A 22,337-nucleotide genomic window follows, 5' to 3' on the forward strand; every position below is an offset into this window, starting at 1 on the left:
TAGATGTCCCTACTTCAAAAGACCTTTGATGATCCCTCAAAGTGATGAGAATAAAGGAAGCAAAGAATAAAAGAAATGATAGGATTCTTAAATTATTAACGTAAAAATAAAAATAGATGAAGAGAAAAATGTGAGAACATTTTGTCTCACTCTCGCAACGACTTTGTCTTGGTCCTCAAATTTCTGGAGTTGACTGTGGAGTGTCAGAAGAGCAGCAGGAATGGAAGGAAACCTCTTTAGGCAAATATCTATCAAAATCTATTTCTAGAAACTCCTCTGGTAGGGTTGGAAGGTTTTACAAAGCCTTCCATTTTTCGCTGCTGAAATTTTCACTGCTAGGTTTAGATATCAAATTTACAATCACTTAGATGAAGTTTTACCTTTCTTGATGCAATTTCCCTCGAGGTCTTGAACATAACCTTCTAGGCAGTTCTCACACCAAAACCCAGTGGTGTTATGGAGGCAGTTGATGCACTCACCACTCTCTGGCTTACAAATCTTTGGAGTTTTAACTGGGTCCACATGGCCATGACATTGGCACTTTCTACAGATGCTGTCAAAATTGTAATAGCCATTTTCACATTTATTGCAGTTCGGGCCCATGTAACCATCTTTACACTGGTCACATTCAGGTTCCAATTCACTCGATTCTAAAAGAGAGAATGCCAAAATAGTTTAGTACAGTCGGAAGCTACAATTAAAAATGCAAAACAACAACTAGTCCTTAGAAAGATTTATAACCCCAGAACTTTGGAGGCCAAGTGGAAGGATCGCTTGAGCCCAGGAGTTTGAGACCAGCCTGGGCAACATAGTGAGACCCTGTCTCTAATTTTTAAAAAAAGTTTTATAAACCTTCCCTACTGTCTCCTCTCTAGAGACATATAATAATCTCTATTAATTAATTAAACTAAAAATCTATAATCTATTTACTAATTTTCCAGCTTATTGTAGGAATGATGGGGCCATTCAGAGAACCTATTCAGGTAGAGAGCAAAATAAACAGGCTTACAAAAGGAGTCTGACTGATTATGATGGGTTGGCACTCTCATAACTGTGTTATTCCCTTCTTTTTATAGATGACAGATTGGATAAAATACTGTTTTAACAAAAACTTCCTGCATCCCTCCCATACTTAAATGTTGGTACTCTGCAGACTTCTACTCTTGGTTTCTTTCTCTTCTCTGCTCATTTTCCATGGGTGGACTCATCCACTGACATCATCAACAATTCCAACATGTGTATCTCTAGTCTACATCTCTGTCCTAAATTCCAAACTATATGCTAACTTCCTGTACACCTGGATCCACAAATAGCTCAAACTTAACTTGTACAACACTGTCCTCAGTATCTTCCCTTCCTGAGTCCTGTCTTCCTCCAATGTTCCCTATATCTCAGTGAATGGTACCAACATCTACCCACTTGCATAAGCCAAAACACTGAGAATCATCTCTCAATCCTCCTTCTCCCTATGTCTCTTCTAAGCAGTTATCAATTCATATCAATTGTACCTGATTAAAGTCTTTCCAATCCACGGATGTCTCTTTTCATTCCCACTGGAGTGATCTTAGATTAAGCCTTCATCATTTCTCACCTAAATTATTGTAGCTACTTCCTCATGGTTCTTTTTATCACAATGCACCCCTACATTCACTTTGAACTTCAAAGTAAATAAGAACATGTTACTTCTCTAGAGAAATCTCTTCAATGGTTCCCTGACTCCTTCAGGATTAAGTGAAAATGTAACAGAATTTTTAGTACCTTTCATAATCTGACCTCTGCCTACTTCTCTCAACTTTTCTCTCTTCACTTCACACTCCACCACCCGCTAAGGTTCAGGCACATTAAATGGCTTAAGAGAACTCCCCAAAACTGCCTGCTTTCTTTTCTCTGAGATTTTGTACATACTGCTTTCTCTGCATGGGACATCCTCTTGTCTCTCTATTTCTAGTTCAGTTAGCAAATTCAATCTATAGAAATTAGCTCAGATATTACTTCTTCTCAGAAGCACAAAAGTTTTCCTTGATTTCCTCAGTTTGGGATAGGGTTAGTCTATGCTTAACTGTAACACATGTCATTTGAAATTGTAATTACCTACTTGTGTGTTTCTCCCATTAAGCTATGAGCTACTTGACATTTTTCTGTCTTTATCACTAATGTTTAGCACAGTGCCTAAAACACAGCATGTGTTCAATATATATATACTGAGTAATTTCACCTTAGGCAGTAGGAACATAACAACTCATACCTATCTGCTTTTTTATTCTTCATAGGATTTCAATTCTGGATTCTTCATTATATGTAATAAATAATTTTTAATAATGAACAAATCATCTTTTAAATCTGCTAGATAGATCTTTTCTTAGAATTTACTATTATAATTACACTAACAGGATCACCCTGTTATCTAAACACAGACTAATGTTATTATAGCAGGAATACTTTACAGTGGTCATGGAACTTGTGGCAGTGAATCATATTTCTGATGCTCTTTATGAAAAACAAATTCCTTTCATCTTTCACTTTTAAAAATGGCTTTGAGATATCATTTATATACTGTAACATCCAACCATTAAAAGCATACAATTCAATGGTTTGTATATTCCCAGAGTGTGCAATTGATAAAGAATTCTAACTTACCACTTACAATCCTAGTTGGTAGTGTGACCTCAAGTAAGTTACTAAACTCTGAGCCTCAGCTTTCCATATTTCAAATAAGGGAATTAAACCAGAAATACGTAGGTTACTTTTAGCAATAGAAGGTGGCAGCTGAATTATTCATAACCCATGCAAACAACAATATACAGGAAAAAAATAATTAGTGAAAAGGCATATACTCCTTGTTCTCAATGAAGTTATAGCTTACAACAGTACCATATTTTACAGCATTTTTGTACTTCAACAACTATAGCAACAATAACTAATCTAAAGAATTCCTGATGAAATAGATTGAAGGACTGAAATTAAGGTTTGTGAAAGTCTTTCATGCCTGTCACGGGCAGACCAACTGGACCTCAAACATGACATTCAATGTGCCTGCCTCATATTTCACTCCTTCTGCCTTATACTTTGTTTCTGCCATTCCTAAGTAGTTTCTTGATCAAATCGGCTGTTTTAAGATTTCTGTACCATTGTTCCTATTGATCTTTTTATCTGAAATGTCCTTCCTTCTCCTGTCTACCTGCTAAATGCAGACTTCATCACAAGACTCAGCTTTTATGTCATATCCTCTCTGAAGCTATTGCTGATATTCCCCCACTCCAGGTAAAGTAATTATTCCCTCTTGGTGCATCCACTGTACATAAATACATGATATTGCACTGCAGTACGAGAGTTTGAGGGAGAGGATAATTTCCTACTGGGAGACACAGAAAAGTCTTTATGAAGCAGGTAACATTTGAACTGGGCCTTGCTGGGAAGGTCACCAAAAAGCAAGCAAAAAATTAAACTACAAAATAGAAAAAATATTTATAAATCACATATCTGTTAAGGGACTTGTATCTAGAACATATAAAGAATTATTTCAACTCAATGATAACAAGATAAGTAATCCAAACTTTAAATGGGCAAAGGATCTGAACAGACATTTCTCTAAATATATAAATGACCAATAAGCACATAACTAGCCATCAGGAACATGCAACTTAAAATCACAGTGGAATATCACTTCATATCTACTAGAATGGCTATAATTATATAAAGGCAGATAGTAAGTGTTGGTGAAGCTGTGGAAAATTTGGAACCTACATACAGGGTTGGTAAGAATGAGAATGTAAAATGGTGTACTCATTTTGGAAAACAGCCTGACAGTTCCTCAAATGGATAAACATAGTTATTACATGACCCAGGAATTCCACTCCTAGGTATATACTGAAGATAAATGAAAATGTATGTACACACAAAAACGTGTATACAAATGTTCACAGCAGCATTATTTGTAATAGCCAGAAACTGGAAACAACACGAATGTCTATCAATTGAAGAACAGATAAATGAAATGGGGTATAACACAATAAAATATTATTTAGTAACAAAAAGGAATGAAGTATTGGACATGTTATAACATGAATGAACCGAAAATACTATGCTAAGTGAAAAAAGCCAGACACACAAGGCCATATATTGTATGACTTCATTTATATGAAATGTTCAGAATGGGCAAATCCATAGAGCAGAAAAAGCAGGTTAGTAGTTGCCTAAGGCCAGACAAAAAGGGAGTAATTGCTAATGATTCTAGGATTGTTTTTTAGGTCCTTTTGATGGGGGAGGTGATGAAAATTTCTAAAATTGATTGTGGTCATTGTTGCACAACTTTGAGACTATGTACTAAAAAAACTGAATTTTGCGTCTTAAATAAATTGTATGAAATGTGAATTACAGCTCAAGAAAGTTATTATTTAAACAGACAGGGAGAAAGAAAGGAAGGGAGGAAAGAATTCAAACCAGCACCACCCAGCTAAGCTGCTTCTAAAGTCCTAGTGAAAATATGTGAAATAATGAATGCTTATTGTTTTAAGTCACTAAATTTTAAGGTAATTGGTTATTTAGCAATAGATAATATATACATCAGTATTAAAAGATTCAACTATATTTATTAGATTGCCATATAGACACAATTAGTCAACATTATTTGGTATCTAGGAGGAACTAATTAGTAAATGTTACCTTGAAATAGGTGAGCAAAAGTTGCTCAGTCTTGAAGTTCCTGTATTAACTCATTGTGCAGGTTTTTAGACACTTTAAGTCTCATTCACATATATATATTTGGATTAGATTATAAATTCCTGGAAAGGAAAACTTTTGCTGTTTTTTTAACTCCCTTTCACCTATGGCATCCAGAACTTTATTCATCAATGCAATGTACACCTATTGATAACTGATTCACTGACTTTTTTTTCCCCTCTAAAATGAAGAGTTAGAGAAAAGCCTTACTTATAGAGCAGCTGCCTGTAGATGTCACTGCTGAACAAGGGCAGCGAAGACATTCTTTAGTGGCATCGGGACTCTGATAAAATCCTTCTTTACACTCTTCACAGTGATTTCCTTTGCTATTCTGGCAGTTTAAACAAGCACCTAAAAGAAGCAAATTAATTTTAAAAGTTAAAGATTTACCTTGAAAGCCCAGTAACTTTCAAAAATTATGCCTGCAACAAAAAGATCGTAAGAAAAAGAAAAACTAATAGGGGTTGATAGAGTTAATTTCTCCCCCACCTGATTTCTATACTGCCCATGCCTATGAATTGTGTCCCCTACTGGTTTGTAAACTCCTTAGGAAAAGGTGGGATACAGGATTAGTGGCTCAGGAAACCCTTGCTGGTTGATCTGATTACATACCAAAAGTAGGCCAACTATACACCAAGGAAAAAATAAAAACAATCCAAATACATATTAATAGAAGAAACTGTGGCATTTTCATAAGTGAACTAATCATACATGCATGAACATGCATAAATCTCTTTTTTTAGAGATGGGGCCTCCCAAGTGGCTGGGACTATAGGAGCATGCCATTACACCTGGCTAATTTTTAAATTATTTGTAGAAACAGGATTTCACTGTGTTGCCCAGGCTGATACTGAACTCCCAGCCTCCAATGCTTCTCCTGCATCAGCCTCCCAAAGTTTTGGGATTACAGGCGTGAGCCATTAGATTAGCCACCCAGCTTAAATCTTATAAAGAATGTAGGCTGAAAAGCAAATTGGAGAATAACACAAACAGAAAGAGAATACTTATTAAAATTTAAAAACCACACTAAGCACGCTAAGCAAATGGATACTAACCAGATGGACATAAATATGAGGTAAAAATTCAAATGTGGATTTCCAGGGTATAGGGGAATTTTATACTCCACTTGTCTCTGTGGAGGGAGGGGGGTAAGACAGGACTAGGGAGGAAAAGAGGACCTCAACTTTATTTGAAATTTTCTATTTCAAAGATGTAACTATATACGTATATGTATAAATATGAAGTAAAATGTCAAAATGTTAATCTTTATTATTAATAATTCTGGGTGTGAGTGCATAGGTATTTGCTATATTATTCTCCATAGCTCTATATATTTAAAAATTTAAAGTAAAAATAAAAACAATGATAAAGAAAAGAAAAAAAAGCAGCAAATTTAGGTTTTGCAATAATACTCCCTTGGCACTCTATGAATAAGGATGTTCTACAGACATGGAAGCAGCATAACATCTGAAAACAGGAAATGAGAAAGTGTAGCATAATTTACATTCCTTCCTTATGGGACCACCAAGATTCAAAGGGACACTTAGAACTACTACTATGGAAATGAGTGAGTAAACTCAACATAGAGATCTAGGAAGATAATGACATTTTACAAAGTAAACTAACTACAGTTCAATGCTAAAACTATTCATAAAGTCTTGATTTTATGAATAGTTTTTCCTTACTAGTAGAAATATTTTTAAAAAGGGAGAGAGAATAAGGCTGTGGAATAAAATGGTCTCACAACTGAAGCAAAACTTGAAAAAAACAAAATAATGAAAATGTCATCAATCTACATGTTAAAAATCTCAATTTTTTTTTTTTTTTGAGACGGAGCTCGCTTTGTGGCTCAGGTTAGAGTGCAGTGGCATGATTTCTGCTCACCGCTCACTGCAACCTCTGCCTTCAGGTTCAAGTGATTCTCCTGCCTCAACTTCCCGAGTACCTGGGATTACAGGAGCGTGTCACCACGCCCGGATAATTTTTGTATTTTAGTAGAGACAGGGTTTCACTATGTTGGCCAGGCTGGTCTCGAGCTTCTGACCTCAAGTGATGCGCCCATGTAGGCCTCCCTAAGGGTAAATCTCAATTCTTAACTGACTACAGCAAAATTCCCGCAAACTTCATGAATTTATTGTGAAAGATATCTTCAAAAGTTTGTTATATGAACACTTAACATTAAATCAAACTTGTATGTAAATATCATTGCTTTCAATCATGTAATTTTAAAGGCCTGATAGTGTTGATGATTTTTTCCCACATATAACAAAGTAGTATATACTCATGCTGTGGTAGACACTTTAGGTACTGGCTTCTTTCCAGATCTTCCTATATCATGATCTCTCTTTAGCTATGTATCTTTGTGACAATAAAAACAGCTGAAAAATACATACTAGGAAACTGGAGTTTTGCTCTAAAAATAAAATAATTTTAAAAGTTAAATTGTTCCTCAGGTTGGACACGTCAAAACCTGCATTATGTGTGAAATCTGTCTACCTACTCTCCCCCTATTAAAAATGTTCAATACAAAGAATTTTTAAGAGAAAAAGTTCTGATAAAGTGCTAAGCTTTAATATAAAAATACCTGGAAAAAAAAAAAAAGCTAATAGTTCTGTAATAAAATTTGCATGTTCAGGGTAAGATGCAGTCCAATAGTAAGTCCTTTGTGCATAACTGATGTGATAAGAAAAGGTCATGTTGCTACCCTTTATATATATATATATATATAAAGGGTATATATATATGCCGGGCATGGTGGCTCATGCCTGTAATCCCAGCACTTTGGGAGGCCGAGGCAGGCGGATCACCTGAGGTCAGGAGTTCGAGACCAGCCTGACCAACATGGTGAAACCCTGTCTCTATTAAAAATGCAAAATTAGTCAGGTGTGGTGGTGCATGCCTGTAATCCCAGTTACTCAGAAGGATGAAACAGGAGAATCACTTGAACCTGGAAAGCAGAGGTTGCAATGAGCCGAGATTGCACAATTGCACTCCAGCCTGGGCAACAGACTGACACTCCTTCTCAAAAAAAAAAAAAAAAAAAAAAAAAAAAAAAAAATATATATATATATATATGTCACATACTTGTAACACTTTACTCCTACAGTGCTACTGGGCTTACATGCTTATTATTTCGGGGCTTTTTACTATTCTAAATAAGACTCCACATGTCTGTGACCACCACAATATAATTCTACTCTCTTAAGCCATTTATACCAGAATATTTTTTCCAGAAGAATTTTTTATTTCTGTTTGTTTTTTGCCATACCCTGCAATGAGAAATCAATGAGTAAAAAAAAAACCTTACATGGTAAACAATGCTATCTCAAAAGTAAAAATGAAAGCAAGTATAAGTATAAAATTTAGCCCAACACAGTGGCTCAAACCTGTAATCCCAGCACTTTGGGAGGTCAACGCAGGCAGATCGCTTGAGCCCCGGAGTTTGGGACCAGCCCGGGCAACAGGGAAAAACCTTGTCTCTACAAAAAATACAAAAATTAGCTGGGTGTGGTGGTGCATGCCTGTAGTCCCAGCTACTCGGGAGGCTGAGGTGGGAGGATCACTTGAGTCTGGAAGGTTGAGGCTGTAGTGAGCTATGATCATGCCACTGCACTCCAGCCTGGGAAACAGAGTGAGACCCTGTCTCAGAAGAAAAAAAAATAAATTAAAAAAAGGATAAAATTCATTGATTCTTAAATATTTATCACTGTTTACATTGCTTTACGGTGCATGTACCTTAAGTACAACTATAGAGAAAGAAAACTAATAAAGATAGGCCAGCCATAAATAACCAAAGTGTTAACAACAGTTGTGAGAGGCAATAGCCCTTTCAGTGTTTTCCTCCTCTAGTCTTCAAATTATCTCTAGTATACATGCATCACTTTTGTTTTTTGTTATCTTGATTTTTCTTATTGTAAAATAACACACTGTAAAACATATCACAAACACATTGTAAAATATTTCAAGAACTCAAGCAATTTGAAACACTTCATATATATATTTAAGAATTATTTATTTTTACAATAAAAATAAAGACCATAACGTTTAAAACCTATATACGGTAGAAACTAATGATGTGAATTTGCTTTTTTAATAGCTTACAAATCCTCTGTGAGAGGCAACACAGCATTTCAAAAATGGTATGGGATTTAATGTCAAATTTGTGTTCCATTTCCAGCTGAACTTCTCACAAACTATGTTACCTCAAGCAAATAGCTTCTCTGATTTTCACTCTTCTAATCTGTAAAATGGGATAATAATTCTTTGGCTAATGATTTAATATAATGTGAGCATTTCAAAGGGTGAAAGACTACTGCATAGGACAAAATGTTTTTTCTTTATATCTTAATTTCCTCATCTGTAAATTTTAAAAGCTGAACTAGATGAAATCTAAGGTTTCCTTTAAATCTAAAATCTAAGGGTCTTTCTTTTATGATCAATGATATATAAAAATAAGCTGAAGTTTAACATTGTTCATTGTGCTCTGCCTGGAACCTCCAAAATATAACAATACTGCCCTAAAACTCACATTCTCACATTCTCATTGCTGAAAGATGGCCAAAGTGTGGATCAAAAGAAAAAGGAATGTTTCCTGAAGATGATTTTTTTTCATGCTCCTTGACTAAGCATCTCAAAAATCTTTGTAGAGATAACCAAGAAAATAACTAGTCAAAGAAAGGAATGTAGGGCTCCTTTCCAGCCTAATTCAGGGACAAAACATTGAAAACATACCTGCAAAAATTGTTACCTGCAAAAAGACCTTTCCTTATTCCTTTATTTATTTTACCATTGCATCATTTATATATAAACCTGTCGGAAATACAGTAATGTGCTTTGTTGTAGGAAGAAATGCCTTACCCTCTTTATAGAACAAAAGGCAAGCTTCAACCTGTCAAACTGAAAGGAGGCCACTATGGAGCCCAGCTTAACAAGGGAGAGAGTAATAGGGCATAAGGTCAGAGAGAAACGCAGGACCCAGAAAATGTAAAACCAGATAGGCCATGGAGAGATGTTTGAATTCTGTTTATTCCAAAAGGGATGAGAACCCATTGGAGGGTTTAAGCATGAAAATGACATGATCTGGTTTTACATTTTAAAAAGATTGCTCTGGTTGTTATATGGAGACTAACTGTGGTAGGGTGGGGATCAGGTAAGAGGGAGAGAAGAGAGGAGGCTGAAAGACCACATGAGACTGCGCCAAAGTAGTTCAAAGGGATGACAGTGGCTTGGGCAAGGATGATGCAATAAAAGTCATGAGCAGTGGTCAGATTCAGAGTATGTTTTGAAGATAGAGCTGATGGAATATACTGATAAGCTGGATATTTGCAGTAAGAAAAAGGAGAAAAATCAAATATGACTACTAGGCTTTGGGACTCAGTAACTTGGTGAAATGGATAGAGCAGGCTTAACTTGTAAAGTTGAAAAAAAAGTTGTTTTGCATGTGTTAGGTTTATAATGCCAATTAAAACATTCAAGTGAAGATGTCAAGTGGATATTTGACTGTTGGACTGTTGGATATTTGAGTGTGGAGATCAAGGGAGAAATGTAAATCTGATAATAAGCACATCTATAGATGGCATTTAAATTAAATCCAGGGTTAAGGGAGAAAATGAGCTAAAACAAACATACAAATACAAATTAAATCCAGGGGAATGAATGAGACCACTTAGGAAGAAAGTTTAAATGGCAAAGACAAACGTGACAAGCTCAGAGCCCTGAGGCACTCCAATGCTTGTAGTTGAACTGAGGAAGATGTAGTGGAACTAATAAGAAGGAAAAGCTGGTTAGGTAGCACAAAAACCAGGAAAGCATGATACCCAAAGTAAGGATCACTGGGGAGTAGATTAGTCAACTCAGTCAAGCTACTCAGGTCAAGTTACTCATCACAGGACACTATGAATACATAAAGGTACACTGGATTTTCAAAGGAAGTATATTATATGAACATAAACTTCCAGTTTTAAAAATAATATCCCCCCACCTCCATTTTAAGGGAAATGTGCTTAATAAAGAAAATCTGGAAAAATACAGGAGTAGAAAGGGATAAAAAATAATCCTAGGAAATCTCTCATTAAGATTTTTAGGCTGGGCTCCATGGCTCAAGCCTGTAATCCCAGGACTTTGGGAGGCCCAGATGGGTGAATCACTGAAGGTCAGGAGTTCAAGACCAGCCTGGCCACCATGGTGAAACCCCAAGTCTACTAAAAATACAAAAATTAGCCAGGCATGTGATGGTGGGCGCCTGTAATCCCAGCTACTTGGGAGGCTGAAGCAGGAGAATCGCTTGAACCTGGGAGGCAGAGGTTGCAGTGAGCCAAGATCGTGCCATGCACTCTAGCCTGAATGACAGAGCAAGACTCAGTCTCAAAAAAAGAAAAAAAAAAAACCCCACAGATTTTTAGTACTTCTCTTTGTAATCTTGTGTCATTTACAGGGGTTTGGCTTTTGTTTTTTAACTAGTCTAATTATATGGCATATGTCATTTTATACCTTGCTTCTTTCACTTTCTCATATTGCTATATATCATTCTTTAAAACATTTTATCAGCCAGGTACAGTGGCTCATACCTGTAACCCCATCACTTTAGGAGGCTGAGGCAGGCGGATCACCTGAGGTCAGGAGTTTGAGACCAGCCTGCCCAACATGGCAAAACCCCATCTCTACTAAAAATACAAAAAAAATTAGCTGGGCATGATGGTGGGCACCTGTAATCCCAGCTACTCAGGAGGCTGAGGCAGGAGAATCACTTGAACCCAGGAGGCGGAGGTTGCAGTGAGTCAAGATCGTGTCATGCACTCCAGCCTAAGTGACAGAGCAACTGTACTCCAGCCTGGACAACAAGAATGAAACTCCGTCTCAGAAAAAAAAACAAAATAAAACATTTTATCGAGAATGTAGTAACAGTTACCATTTACTGATTACTTGTGATGCGTCAGACACTATATGAAGGCTGTACTAACGTATTCCATTTAATCTTCACAACAACCCACTAGGCAGTTACTGCTATTATATCAAATTTATAGGTGAAGAAACAGATTAAGTAACTTGCCCAATGTAAGGTCAACATTTGGTTTTCTGTGTTTTTAATAACATACTGCCTAGATAACAGTATTTATTTCATACCCTACTGTGAGAAATTGGGTTGTCTAACTTTTTAAAATTGTAACTACCACTTTGGCGAGCATCTTTGAACATAAGCTTCTTATGAATTTAGAATTCTTTCCTTAGAATAGATTCCTGGAAATAGAATTACCGGATCAAAGAAGAATTTTTAAGATTTCTAATACTTACTATCAAATTGCTTTCCAAAATGTTTATCCAAATATATTTTACCACAAAAAAAGAGTACTTTGAAAATCTACTTCAATCTAAAACAGAAGGAACAGAAAAACAGTAGAGGGGGTGAAAATAGGACTGTAAAAACGTAGTAAGTGGCCACCAGAGGGCAACCTTATCACAGCACTGTTGAAAATAAAGACACTTGACAAGAGTGGTTTTATATAAAGCTTGTAATTTTAAATAAAGTATTTGCACTACTTCATGTTGGATTCCACTTTTATTATAATTCCAAACAAAGAAACCATTTATTTCTCTCACTACTAGCTGCTTTTAGAAACCATAACCATGAAAAAGAATTATTTTGCCTTAAATTATCTCCAGATCAAGGACAGGTCAGCACTTACATGACAGCAAAGAGAGTGGCCTCATTGCTGTAAGAAAAATTAAAACTGAGAATCAGCAATGTAGACTGCTTTTTGGTACTGTAAAAGATCTAGGGAGTAATTTTAATCAGCTCAGTATAATGAAGTATTCCTGTTGTTACCCAGTATTGAAAATCATTTTTCTTAGGCCGGGCGTGGTGGCTCAAGCCTGTAATCCCAGCACTTTGGGAGGCCGCGACGGGCGGATCACGAGGTCAGGAGATCGAGATCATCCTGCCTAACCCGGTGAAACTCCGTCTCTACTAAAAAATACAAAAAACTAGCCGAGCGAGGTGGCGGGGCGCCTGTAGTCCCAGCTACTCGGGAGGCTGAGGCAGGAGAATGGCGGAAACCTGGGAGGCGGAGCTTGCAGTGAGCTGAGATCCGGCCACTGCACTCCAGCCTGGGAGACACAGCGAGACTCCGTCTCAAAAAAAAAAAAAAAAAAAAAAAAAAAAAAAATCATTTTTCCTCTATATGTCTTTCCACTCATTTGTGCATTTATTTGATCAAAATTTAGTGAGCGGTTACTATATGCTAAAGCTCCATGCTAGAGATTGTGTATACAATGGTGAAAAAAAAACTCTTCTTGCCCTCATGAGTGAGCCGTATGTGACTCAGAACCACAAATAAATATACAATTAGAAACTGTGAAAAGTGCTATAAAAAAATACAAGTATATGTGAGAACATATAATAGGGACATTACCATTAAGCCTAAAGCATCAGGAAATGCTTCCTGATGAAGTGGCCTTTAATTGATGACCTGAGGGAAGAATATGATTTTATAAGGCAGAGAGGTCGAGGATGGAGGTAGAGGTGGATTAGAAAAACCATTCTTGGCAGATGAAAGATCATATATGAGATCCCTGGAAGCAGGGAACATGACTTGTTTTAGAAATCAGTGTGACTGGATCACAGATGTAAAGAAAAAGAACGCCAGGGCCGGGCGCGGTGGCTCAAGCCTGTAATCCCAGCACTTTGGGAGGCCGAGACGGGCGGATCACGAGGTCAGGAGATCGAGACCATCCTGGCTAACACGGTGAAACCCCGTCTCTACTAAAAAAAATACAAAAACTAGCTGGGCGAGGTGGCGGGCGCCTGTAGTCCCAGCTCCTCGGGAGACTGAGGCAGGAGAATGGCGTAAACCCGGGAGGCGGAGCTTGCAGTGAGCTGAGATCCGGCCACTGCACTCCAGTGCGAGACTCCGCCTCAAAAAAAAAAAAAAAGAACGCCAGAAGATAAAACTGGCAAATAGGCAGGGACAAGATCACATAAAAGAAAAAAAAATATATATATATATATATATAATTTCTTCTAAATCAATTTGTTTCACTATAGAGTATTTGAATGAAGAATAAACTTTCAACCGATTTTTCCAGGGTACTTTCGACTTCAAATATTTTGCCACCCTGTTCTCTTAAAAACACTTGTCAGACTAGTGTGTCCTGATTTTTTTGTTTGTTTGGGGGAAAAAAAATGTTTCCAAGGAAGGACACTTAATCCTCACATTTAGGAAAACTAAGATCAGAAGTTAATTGGCTTTAGTTTTTAATAGTTTGACTAAGTTTGCCTAAATGTGGTTTTCTTTGTTTTTATACTGCTTAGGGTTTGCTGAGCTTTCTGAATCTGTGGGTTGATGCCTTTAATCAATTTGGAAAATTCCTGGTCATTTTCTCTTCAGATATTACTGTGACCCAATATCTCTTTCCTCTCGTTTTAGCTCTCCAATTACATTTATGCTAAACCTTTTGGCTGTGTCCCACATCTTCCCTGCTCTGTTCTTCCCATTATATTTTCTCGAAATGCTTCAGTTTGGATATTTTTAATTGTACTGTATTCAAGTCTACTAACTTTGTCTTCACTGTGTACAATTTACTGTTAGATTAATGCAATGAGTTATTAATTCACATGTTGTATTTTTTCAGTTCTAGTTTGTTCATTTGATTTTTTAGAGATTCCAATTTCTACTGAAATTTTGCCTCTCTTCACCTATTTTGTCTGATTTTCCCTCTATTGTATGAAAATACGAATTTTAGTTAAGTCTTTCTACGCTAACTCTAACATCTAGATCACCTAAGGGCCTGCTTCCATTGTTCATTTTTTTCTCTTTGGTATTGGTCACATTTTTCTGTCTTTGCATTGTCTAGTATTTTTTACTGTATGCCGGACACAGTATATAAAAGAACCAGAGAGGGCTCCTCTTTCATCAATTAGCAGATATAATGAGAGAATTACTTCAATCCAATCGGAAGTTGAGGCGGCCTGAGGGTGCACTATAATTTTAGTATGAGTTAATCAACTTCTGATTCCTTACTATTTCTTGGTCATGACCCTCTAAAGCTTTTGATTGAGAGCCTAGCAAGCTTGTGTCTCCTTGGCCCTAAAAGACTGTGAGAGATTTGTATCGGCCTTTGGTAATTTGAGCCTAGGTCCCACTGCATGCACCTTCAGAGTCTGAGAACATCTTGAGGGGGAGATAATTGAATGTCACCGCAGGCCCTCTCTTTCTAAATGGATTTTGTCTCCTCAGCACAAGACTGAAAGAGAAAGAGATTTTTTTCTACCTTTCTGGCCCAGCCTTCCATCTTCTGCATAGTCAGCTAATATCCTGTGGAAAAGCTGGCCTTGTGTTTAGGGATCCTCTTATTTCCAACCATTATGCAAGCCTTAAATGACTGCCAAAAGCATTTCTTGTATCTCTTTCCTAAAGAAGAATTCCTTTGCTTGGATCTAGCTCATTCTTTGCCTATGCTCGGAATCAGCAAATGTCCCCTGGAAAGACAATGGCTGGTGATCATCAGTTTACCTAGGAAGAGTTCCAACCTTTCTGGAATTGTAGTTCCTATCGTTCTCCTTGCCTCCATAGGTGTGTGTATACATATATATATATATATTTTTTTTTTTTTTTTTTTGAAATTTACGTACTTTTTCAAGTTTGTTGTAGCAGGAGTTTGGCTTGCTGTGATCTATTACATCCTACTTAGAAGATAAAGGCCCTTCCAAACTATTTCAGAAGAATCAACCTATAGCTGAAAGATTTCCAAATGAAAAGAACAGTGGAATAATTACATGACAAAGTTAAGGAAAGTATGTACCTGTGAGGGCATCACAACTGGCAGACCGATTATTGCACTGGCAGGGCAAGCAGCCATTCTTACTAAAGCCATAATATCCATCTTGGCATCGGTCACATGTAGAGCCAATGACACCCACTTTGCACTGGCATTTCCCAGAACTGCAAATAAAAGCAAAGGCAATGAATAAAAGTAAATCAGTTTAAAAGTTGTATTGCCTAACATCCCAGAAGGGAAAGAAAGCCCAGCTCATGTAAATCATATATACTTACCATATCTCAAAGCCTTGTGTCCAAAGAAATCACCTTTAAAATTCTGTATTGCTATTAAAAGCTGCCTAGTGTATTGCATAATGCCATTTCTTAGCTAACAAATAATTTTACAGAAAATTTAAAATGGAGGCATTTGAAAGCAGGAGTAATAATTATGATGACGATCATGATAAAAACAATGAGCTATCATTTATTGAGGGCTTATGTAAATAATATATTTTTTCTCTAATCCTCAAGGTAGTTCTACTTGGTGAGGGTCATAATACTTATTTTACTACTGAGAGAATTCAGATAAAGTTATTGTCCTCAGCTAGTAAGTCAAGTCTATTCACACAAAGCCAGACTTTTCCCTACCATACTATCTTCTCCTAAGATTGACTCTAAATTGGTACAAGAAATTTGTCTGCCAAATAACTTGATATTCCTTAGGTATCAAGCTTCATTCTGTAGATCCAAAGCATTACAGTTCACCATCTATATAGGTCCTGACTCCAGTGATGGTGTTTATGCTCTCTCCAGAATAAATCTTGGTCTCTTTTCTCACTGCAAGTAAATTTCAGGTCTTTAACAAAAGCTGAGAAATCTTATTGCTTAAAGAGAAGCTGCAGCCTAACAAAGTCAAAGGTTCTCAGAGATATAAGCCCAAATACTTTGATGTTTAAAGCTTAATTAAAATTTGTACTGATCATAGTATAGATGTTTTTAAAAATGCAACAAAAATTTGCATTATCTAATTTACACTATCAAACATAAATCTATGAATCTTAAGTAATTTAGCAAAGAAAAAAGAAAAGAAGCCACACACATATACACAGTCTTACACAAGAATATCCCAAGGCACTTAAAGATCTAGCAAATAAAATCTGTATTCATAAAAAATAAAATTCAGGAATATTTTATGACTCAATAAGAAGGAACCAGTCAATCGAAGCCCCTCTACACTATCAGAAAATTATGAAGAACATAATGTACCTTTCAAAGAATGGCTTACAACACTTCATTACTTCCAAGGCTTTTAAAATGTTAATCAAAATATGCTTACTCCTCATTCCTCTAAATACATTTATTCAGTATACAAAAGGATAAACAGTTACTTTCAATGATGGTGTTTGCCTAACCCACAACCTATAAGAAAAAGGTATTCCTTTTGAACACAAAATCACTTAATAATATTGTGTAACCATAATATAGCCAATGTTCCCAAAGTAGTCGCTATTCCTAAAGTGAGTTTTCCCTTCATAATTCTTGGGACACTAAAAGACTTTCTACCTGGAGGATCGGCTCCTTAATTGCTGATTTTAAAAAAAAATCATGCGTGACTTAATGAATCCTGATGAAGTAGTTGTCTGAGTGTACATACCATGCTTTATTTTTTCCTGGGTGTTTTTTTGTTTTTTTTTTTTTTGGTTTTTGTTTTTTTGCTTTTTTTTTTTTTGAGAGGGTCTCATTTAGTCCCCTAGGCAGCAGTGGTGCGATTTCGGCTCACTGCGGCCTCAACCTCCTGGGTTCAGGTGGTCCTTCTGCCTCAGCCCCCCAAGTAGCTGGGACTACAGGTATGCGCCACTATATCCGGCTAATTTTTGTATTTTTTGTGGAGACAGGGTTTTCCCATGTTGCCCAGGCTGGTCTAAAACTCTGGAGCTCAAGCAATCCACCTGCCTCGACCTCCCAAAGTGCTAGCATTACAGGTATGACACATCACGTATGGCCAGATTTTAAAACAAGGGGGAAAAAAAGGTGCTTTTCTCTCTTTTAAAAGAAAATATAGGTCGGGCATGGTGACTCATGGCCTTTATCCCAGCACTTTGGGAGGCTGAGGCAGGTGGATCACTTGCGGTCAGGAGTTCAAGACCAGTGACCAGCCTGGCCAGCATGGTGAAACCCCATCTCTACTAAAAATACAAAAATTAGTCAGTGTGGTGGTGTGTGCCTGTAGTTCCAGCTACCCAGGAGGCTGAAACAGGAGAACTGCTTGAACCCGGGAGATGGAAGGTGCAGTGAGCCAAGATCATATCACTACACTCCAGCTTGGGTGATGGAGTGAGACTCCGTCTCAAAAAAAAAAAAAAAAAAAAAAAAAAAGAAGTGAGGAATTTTGGTTGTGAGGCTACACTACTAGTGCTTTTGCATCACGTTATTCATGGCCCAAGGCCAATTTCTGCATGTATAAGAATTAAATTTATCAGGCATGGTGGCACATGCCTATAGTCCCAGCTACTCAGGAGGCTGAGGCAACAAGCTGAGGCAGGAAGATCACTTGAGACCAGGAGTTCTAGGCTGCATGAACTACTCCAACTGCAGTTAAACAGGAATAAACAGCTGGGTCCACTTATCTCAAATTAAACCTATCTCTCATAAAGTCCCACAGGCCAGCGAAATACAGGAGACTAATCCTGCAACCACCCAACGGGTTCACCTTGCCCACTGCCTAGACAGAGCTGATTTATCAAGATGGGGGAATTGCAATAGAGAAAGAGTAATTCATGCAGAGCCAGCTGTGCAGGAGACCGGAGCTTTATTATTACTCAAATCAGTTTCCCTAAGTATTCAGGGATTAGAGTTTTTAAGGACGACTTGGTAAGTGGGGTGAAGTCAGGGAGCCAGAAGTGCTGACTGGTTAGGCAGGAGATGACATCATAGGGAATTGAAGCCATTCTCTGGAGCTGAGTGTGCCATGATCGTGCCTGTGACGATCCAGCCTGAGTGACATAGGGAGACTCTGTCTCTCAAAAAAAGATTTAAATCAGCTGGGCACAGTGGCTCATGCCTGTAATCCCAGCACTTTGGGAGGCCAAGGCGAGTGGATCACGAGGTCAGTAGTTCGAGATCAGCCTGGCCAACACAGTGAAACCTCGCCTATACTAAAAATACGAAAATTAGCAGGGCATGGTGGCACACGCCCGTAGTCCCAGCTACTCGGGAGGATAAGGCAGGAGAATTGCTTGAACCTGTGAGGTAGAGGTTGTGGTGAGCCAAGACTGCACCACTGAACTCCAGCCTGGGTGACAGCGAGGCTCTGTCTCACAAAAAAAAAAAAAAAGAAAAAAGAAAGAAAAGAAATCACTCAGCAAATATAAAGCTTTGCCTGTGTGACTTCTTTCATAGAATAAAGACTTTACAACACTCCCTTTCATGGTCTCTGTTAAAGACTTGAATGCTTTCTGAAGCAAAGGTCAATGATGTAAATGCAATGAAACCAAAAAAAGAGAAAAAAAAGGCTATTAACAGACCACTTATGCTTATCCATAGATTTGAAATGAAAGAACCAAACCCCACAGCTTCATAACTGGAGAATAAAGGTATAGAACTGGATTTTAAATAGAAATCAGACATCTATACTATTGAGATCAGCTAACAATTAATTTAAGATAAAATTAGCTAATCTGGTCTTAATGACATGTTGCTAGTAAAGAAAGCACAAAAATTATATCAGAAAAAAAGAATATAGAATTATTCATAAAGGAAGCATAAGCACTGTGGAGTTTTGCTGCATTAACTATGCAATACTACACATTTCTTAAATTATCCCAAAAGGGATTCTCAGATTTTCTTGTGGTAGTAATGCTCAGTTATGGAATTTACATACTCAGGGTGTGAACAACTCCTGCAAGGTTTTAACACTTTAGAAGAAAGCATTTTTTAAGTGTATATAAATAATAATATATTTTACAACACTAATAGTCATTACTTTTTCAAAAGAAAATTCATTGGTGTATCATCTCAAGATATGGTGCATATCTATGTCACACGAATATAAGCCAAATTACCTTTTTAAAGATTCTGTTTAAGATGAGTGGGTGGAGAAGTTTCAGAATTTCCATTATTTTATAGTCACATTGATTAGGTGGGATGGGTATAATACAGGCAAGGAGTATCAGGGTTTATGGAAAAAAACAGCCCGAGGATACAGAGTTTGGTTCATATTCCAGCTCTACTAGTGACTAGCTGGCACAAAGTATTTATTCTGTCTTGGCCTCTGTATTCTCATTTGCTAAGTGAAAACAATTATAACAACCTTTGTAGGATTATTGTGAGAATTAAATATAGCATACACAACACATTTAGCACAGTGTCTGGCACATACTCAGTACTCAAAAATGAAGGCAACTATGAACATGATGACAGTGATCCCAGATCTTAAAAATTTCCTGAGAATTCTAAGGAAAGTAGGTTAGAATTTCCAGCTGGCAAAGACAGGGAAAACTAAGTTACTTACTTTTAAAATTTGCAATTTGTAAGTAATTTAAAATTTTACAATTCCGTTAATAAAACTAAAAAAAAAAGCAAAAAATTAAGGGATAATTACTAGTTTGTAGCAAAAATATGGCTGGAAAAAGAGAGCACATTATAAACACATGGTAGAAACAGTTTTGGGGAAAAATCTTTAATCAAGAAGGGAAAGGATCTGCAAAATCCTACATTAGGTGGGATCAAAGCCAGCTGGACTTGACTTGCTTTTCTACCAACTAGTTAATGATTTATTTCTAAATTGTTAAATGTGTTGGCATGTATTTTGTTATCAATAAAGTCTATTTTCTTCCTAAGATTTACAAGATATAAAGTATGTCTATATGTATATTTTTACGTATCACATTATCAATTTTAACTCAAGCAGTTACAGAATAACTTAAAAATTATACATAGTTCTTCCCTTTTTTTTTGAGATGGAGTCTTGCTCTGTCGCCCAGGCTGGAGTAGTGCAGTGGCACGATCTTGGCTTACTGCAACCTCCGCCTCCCAGGTTCAAGCGATTCTCCTGCCTCAGCCTCCCAAGTAGCTGGGGCTACAACAGGCAAGCACTACCACGCCCGGCTAATTTTTGTATTTTCAGTAGAGACAGAGTTTTGTCATGTTGGCCAGGCTGGTCTTGAACTCCTGACCTCAAGTGATCCACCCACCTGGGCCTCCCGAACTGCTGGAATTACAGGCGTGAGACACTGTGCCCAGCCCATAATTAATTAGAGAAAATTAATTCATTTGTGGTCATTTGGGAACTTTGCTTTTCCCCTGTCCTTCTTCCTCAGACAGCATGCATGTTGACACTCTGACATGAAGAGAATAAGAAACACAATAAAGAGATAATGAAATGTATCAATTTTCTTCTTCCTCCACTTTTAAAAATGAACTTAAAAATAACTTTTTAAAGCTATATATATATATATATATATTTTTTTTTTTTTTTTTTTTTTTTTTTTTGAGACGGAGTCGTGCTCTGTCGCCCGGGCTGGAGTGCAGTGGCCGGATCTCAGCTCACTGCAAGCTCCGCCTCCCGGGTTTACGCCATTCTCCTGCCTCAGCCTCCCGAGTAGCTGGGACTACAGGCGCCCACCACCTCACCCGGCTAGTTTTTTTGTATTTTTTAGTAAAGATGGAGTTTCACCGTATTAGCCAGGATGGTCTCGATCTCCTGACCTCGTGATCCGCCCGTCTCGGCCTCCCAAAGTGCTGGGATTACAGGCTTGAGCCACCGCGCCCGGCCAAAGCTATTTTTAAATAACTAAAAAACAATTTAGTTTGGGAGGAGACTCAAACTACTAATTAAAATAGTCTGAAATCAGTAATAGCAAACTGCTGATTATAAACTCTCTCAATATATTAAAATCAAACTTTAAAAGGTAGCTAGAAAAAGTTTTTCTGATAGAAAAAGGTTTTATATGGAAAAATAAAATGAAAAGTTATTAAAAATTCTTAATTTCATGTCTGGGTCATGGTTTTGTAGAGGTAAGAAAATAATAGTTTCTCCTCTTCTGTTAAAAGAAATTTAACAATTGGACTTTCTGGCAAAAGATTATCTGAATTTAGTGTTCTTCTGTCTTTCCACAGTTATGGAAAAGATCATTATGCAATAAGCGAGACTTCTGGAGGAAAAAAAGGATAGCTTTACTGCTGAAAACATTGGGCTATTATGCTAAACATTCCTTGTATTTTTGAGGGCAAATAGTCTAAAATATGTTTAGAGGAAATCCATATTCAGACAGAAATTCTTGTGGTTTTTTTTTTTTTTCCAGAGACAGAGGACAGTTTATTCCTCCCAACAAAAGCAGTAGCTAGAGTAGAGTATCAGCATTTGCACCATGTCCCCAAACCTCAATTCCCAATGGTCATGCAAAGAGGGCCAGTGATGCCTGCATATGAGGTGGGTTGTTACAGAAGAAGAACCCCAAACTCAGAGAATCCAAATCTTTTATAATGGACAGTGAGCTTACCTGATCTTTGCCCAGGAGGGAGACTTTATTTTTATTATATTGGACAGTGGCAAATCTGTCCTTTACCCAGAGGAAGATATTAGCTCTATTTTCCAAGGCAGTTTGCTATGCAAATATCCTTGAATAAATAGTCCAGAACAAGGCAGTGCCTCTGCTTGCAAAAGCACAAGAGACCTTTAGAGAATTGTCTTGAAACAATAACCACCTCTCAATGATACAATCGCTTAGCCTCTGTAAACTTTTCTCATGAGTACAACACTCCAGTCATGATGACTTTGTTTTGTTTTTTGTTTGTTTTTTGAGACAGGGTCTCACTGTGTTGCTCAGGCTGGAGTGTAGTGGTGCAATCACAGCTCATTGCAGC

The 22,337-nt window shown here is 37.2% G+C and overlaps 1 protein-coding gene across 2 annotated transcripts in view; it reads right to left on the reverse strand.

The window, feature by feature from the left end:
• Window positions 1-22,337, reverse strand: part of MEGF9 (multiple EGF like domains 9) — a 115,733-nt gene that overhangs the window by 7,502 nt on the left and 85,894 nt on the right. For both annotated transcript variants that reach the window (XM_030919568.1, XM_010372015.2), the window contains 3 exons: window positions 15,517-15,656; window positions 4,930-5,070; window positions 381-650 (listed from right to left, as the gene is read on the reverse strand). In XM_030919568.1, the coding sequence (XP_030775428.1) occupies window positions 381-650; window positions 4,930-5,070; window positions 15,517-15,656 (551 nt within the window). The remainder of the gene's footprint in view (window positions 1-380; window positions 651-4,929; window positions 5,071-15,516; window positions 15,657-22,337) is intronic.

This window comes from Rhinopithecus roxellana, chromosome 16 (genome assembly GCF_007565055.1).
Source record: "Rhinopithecus roxellana isolate Shanxi Qingling chromosome 16, ASM756505v1, whole genome shotgun sequence".
Lineage (NCBI taxonomy): Eukaryota > Metazoa > Chordata > Mammalia > Primates > Cercopithecidae > Rhinopithecus > Rhinopithecus roxellana.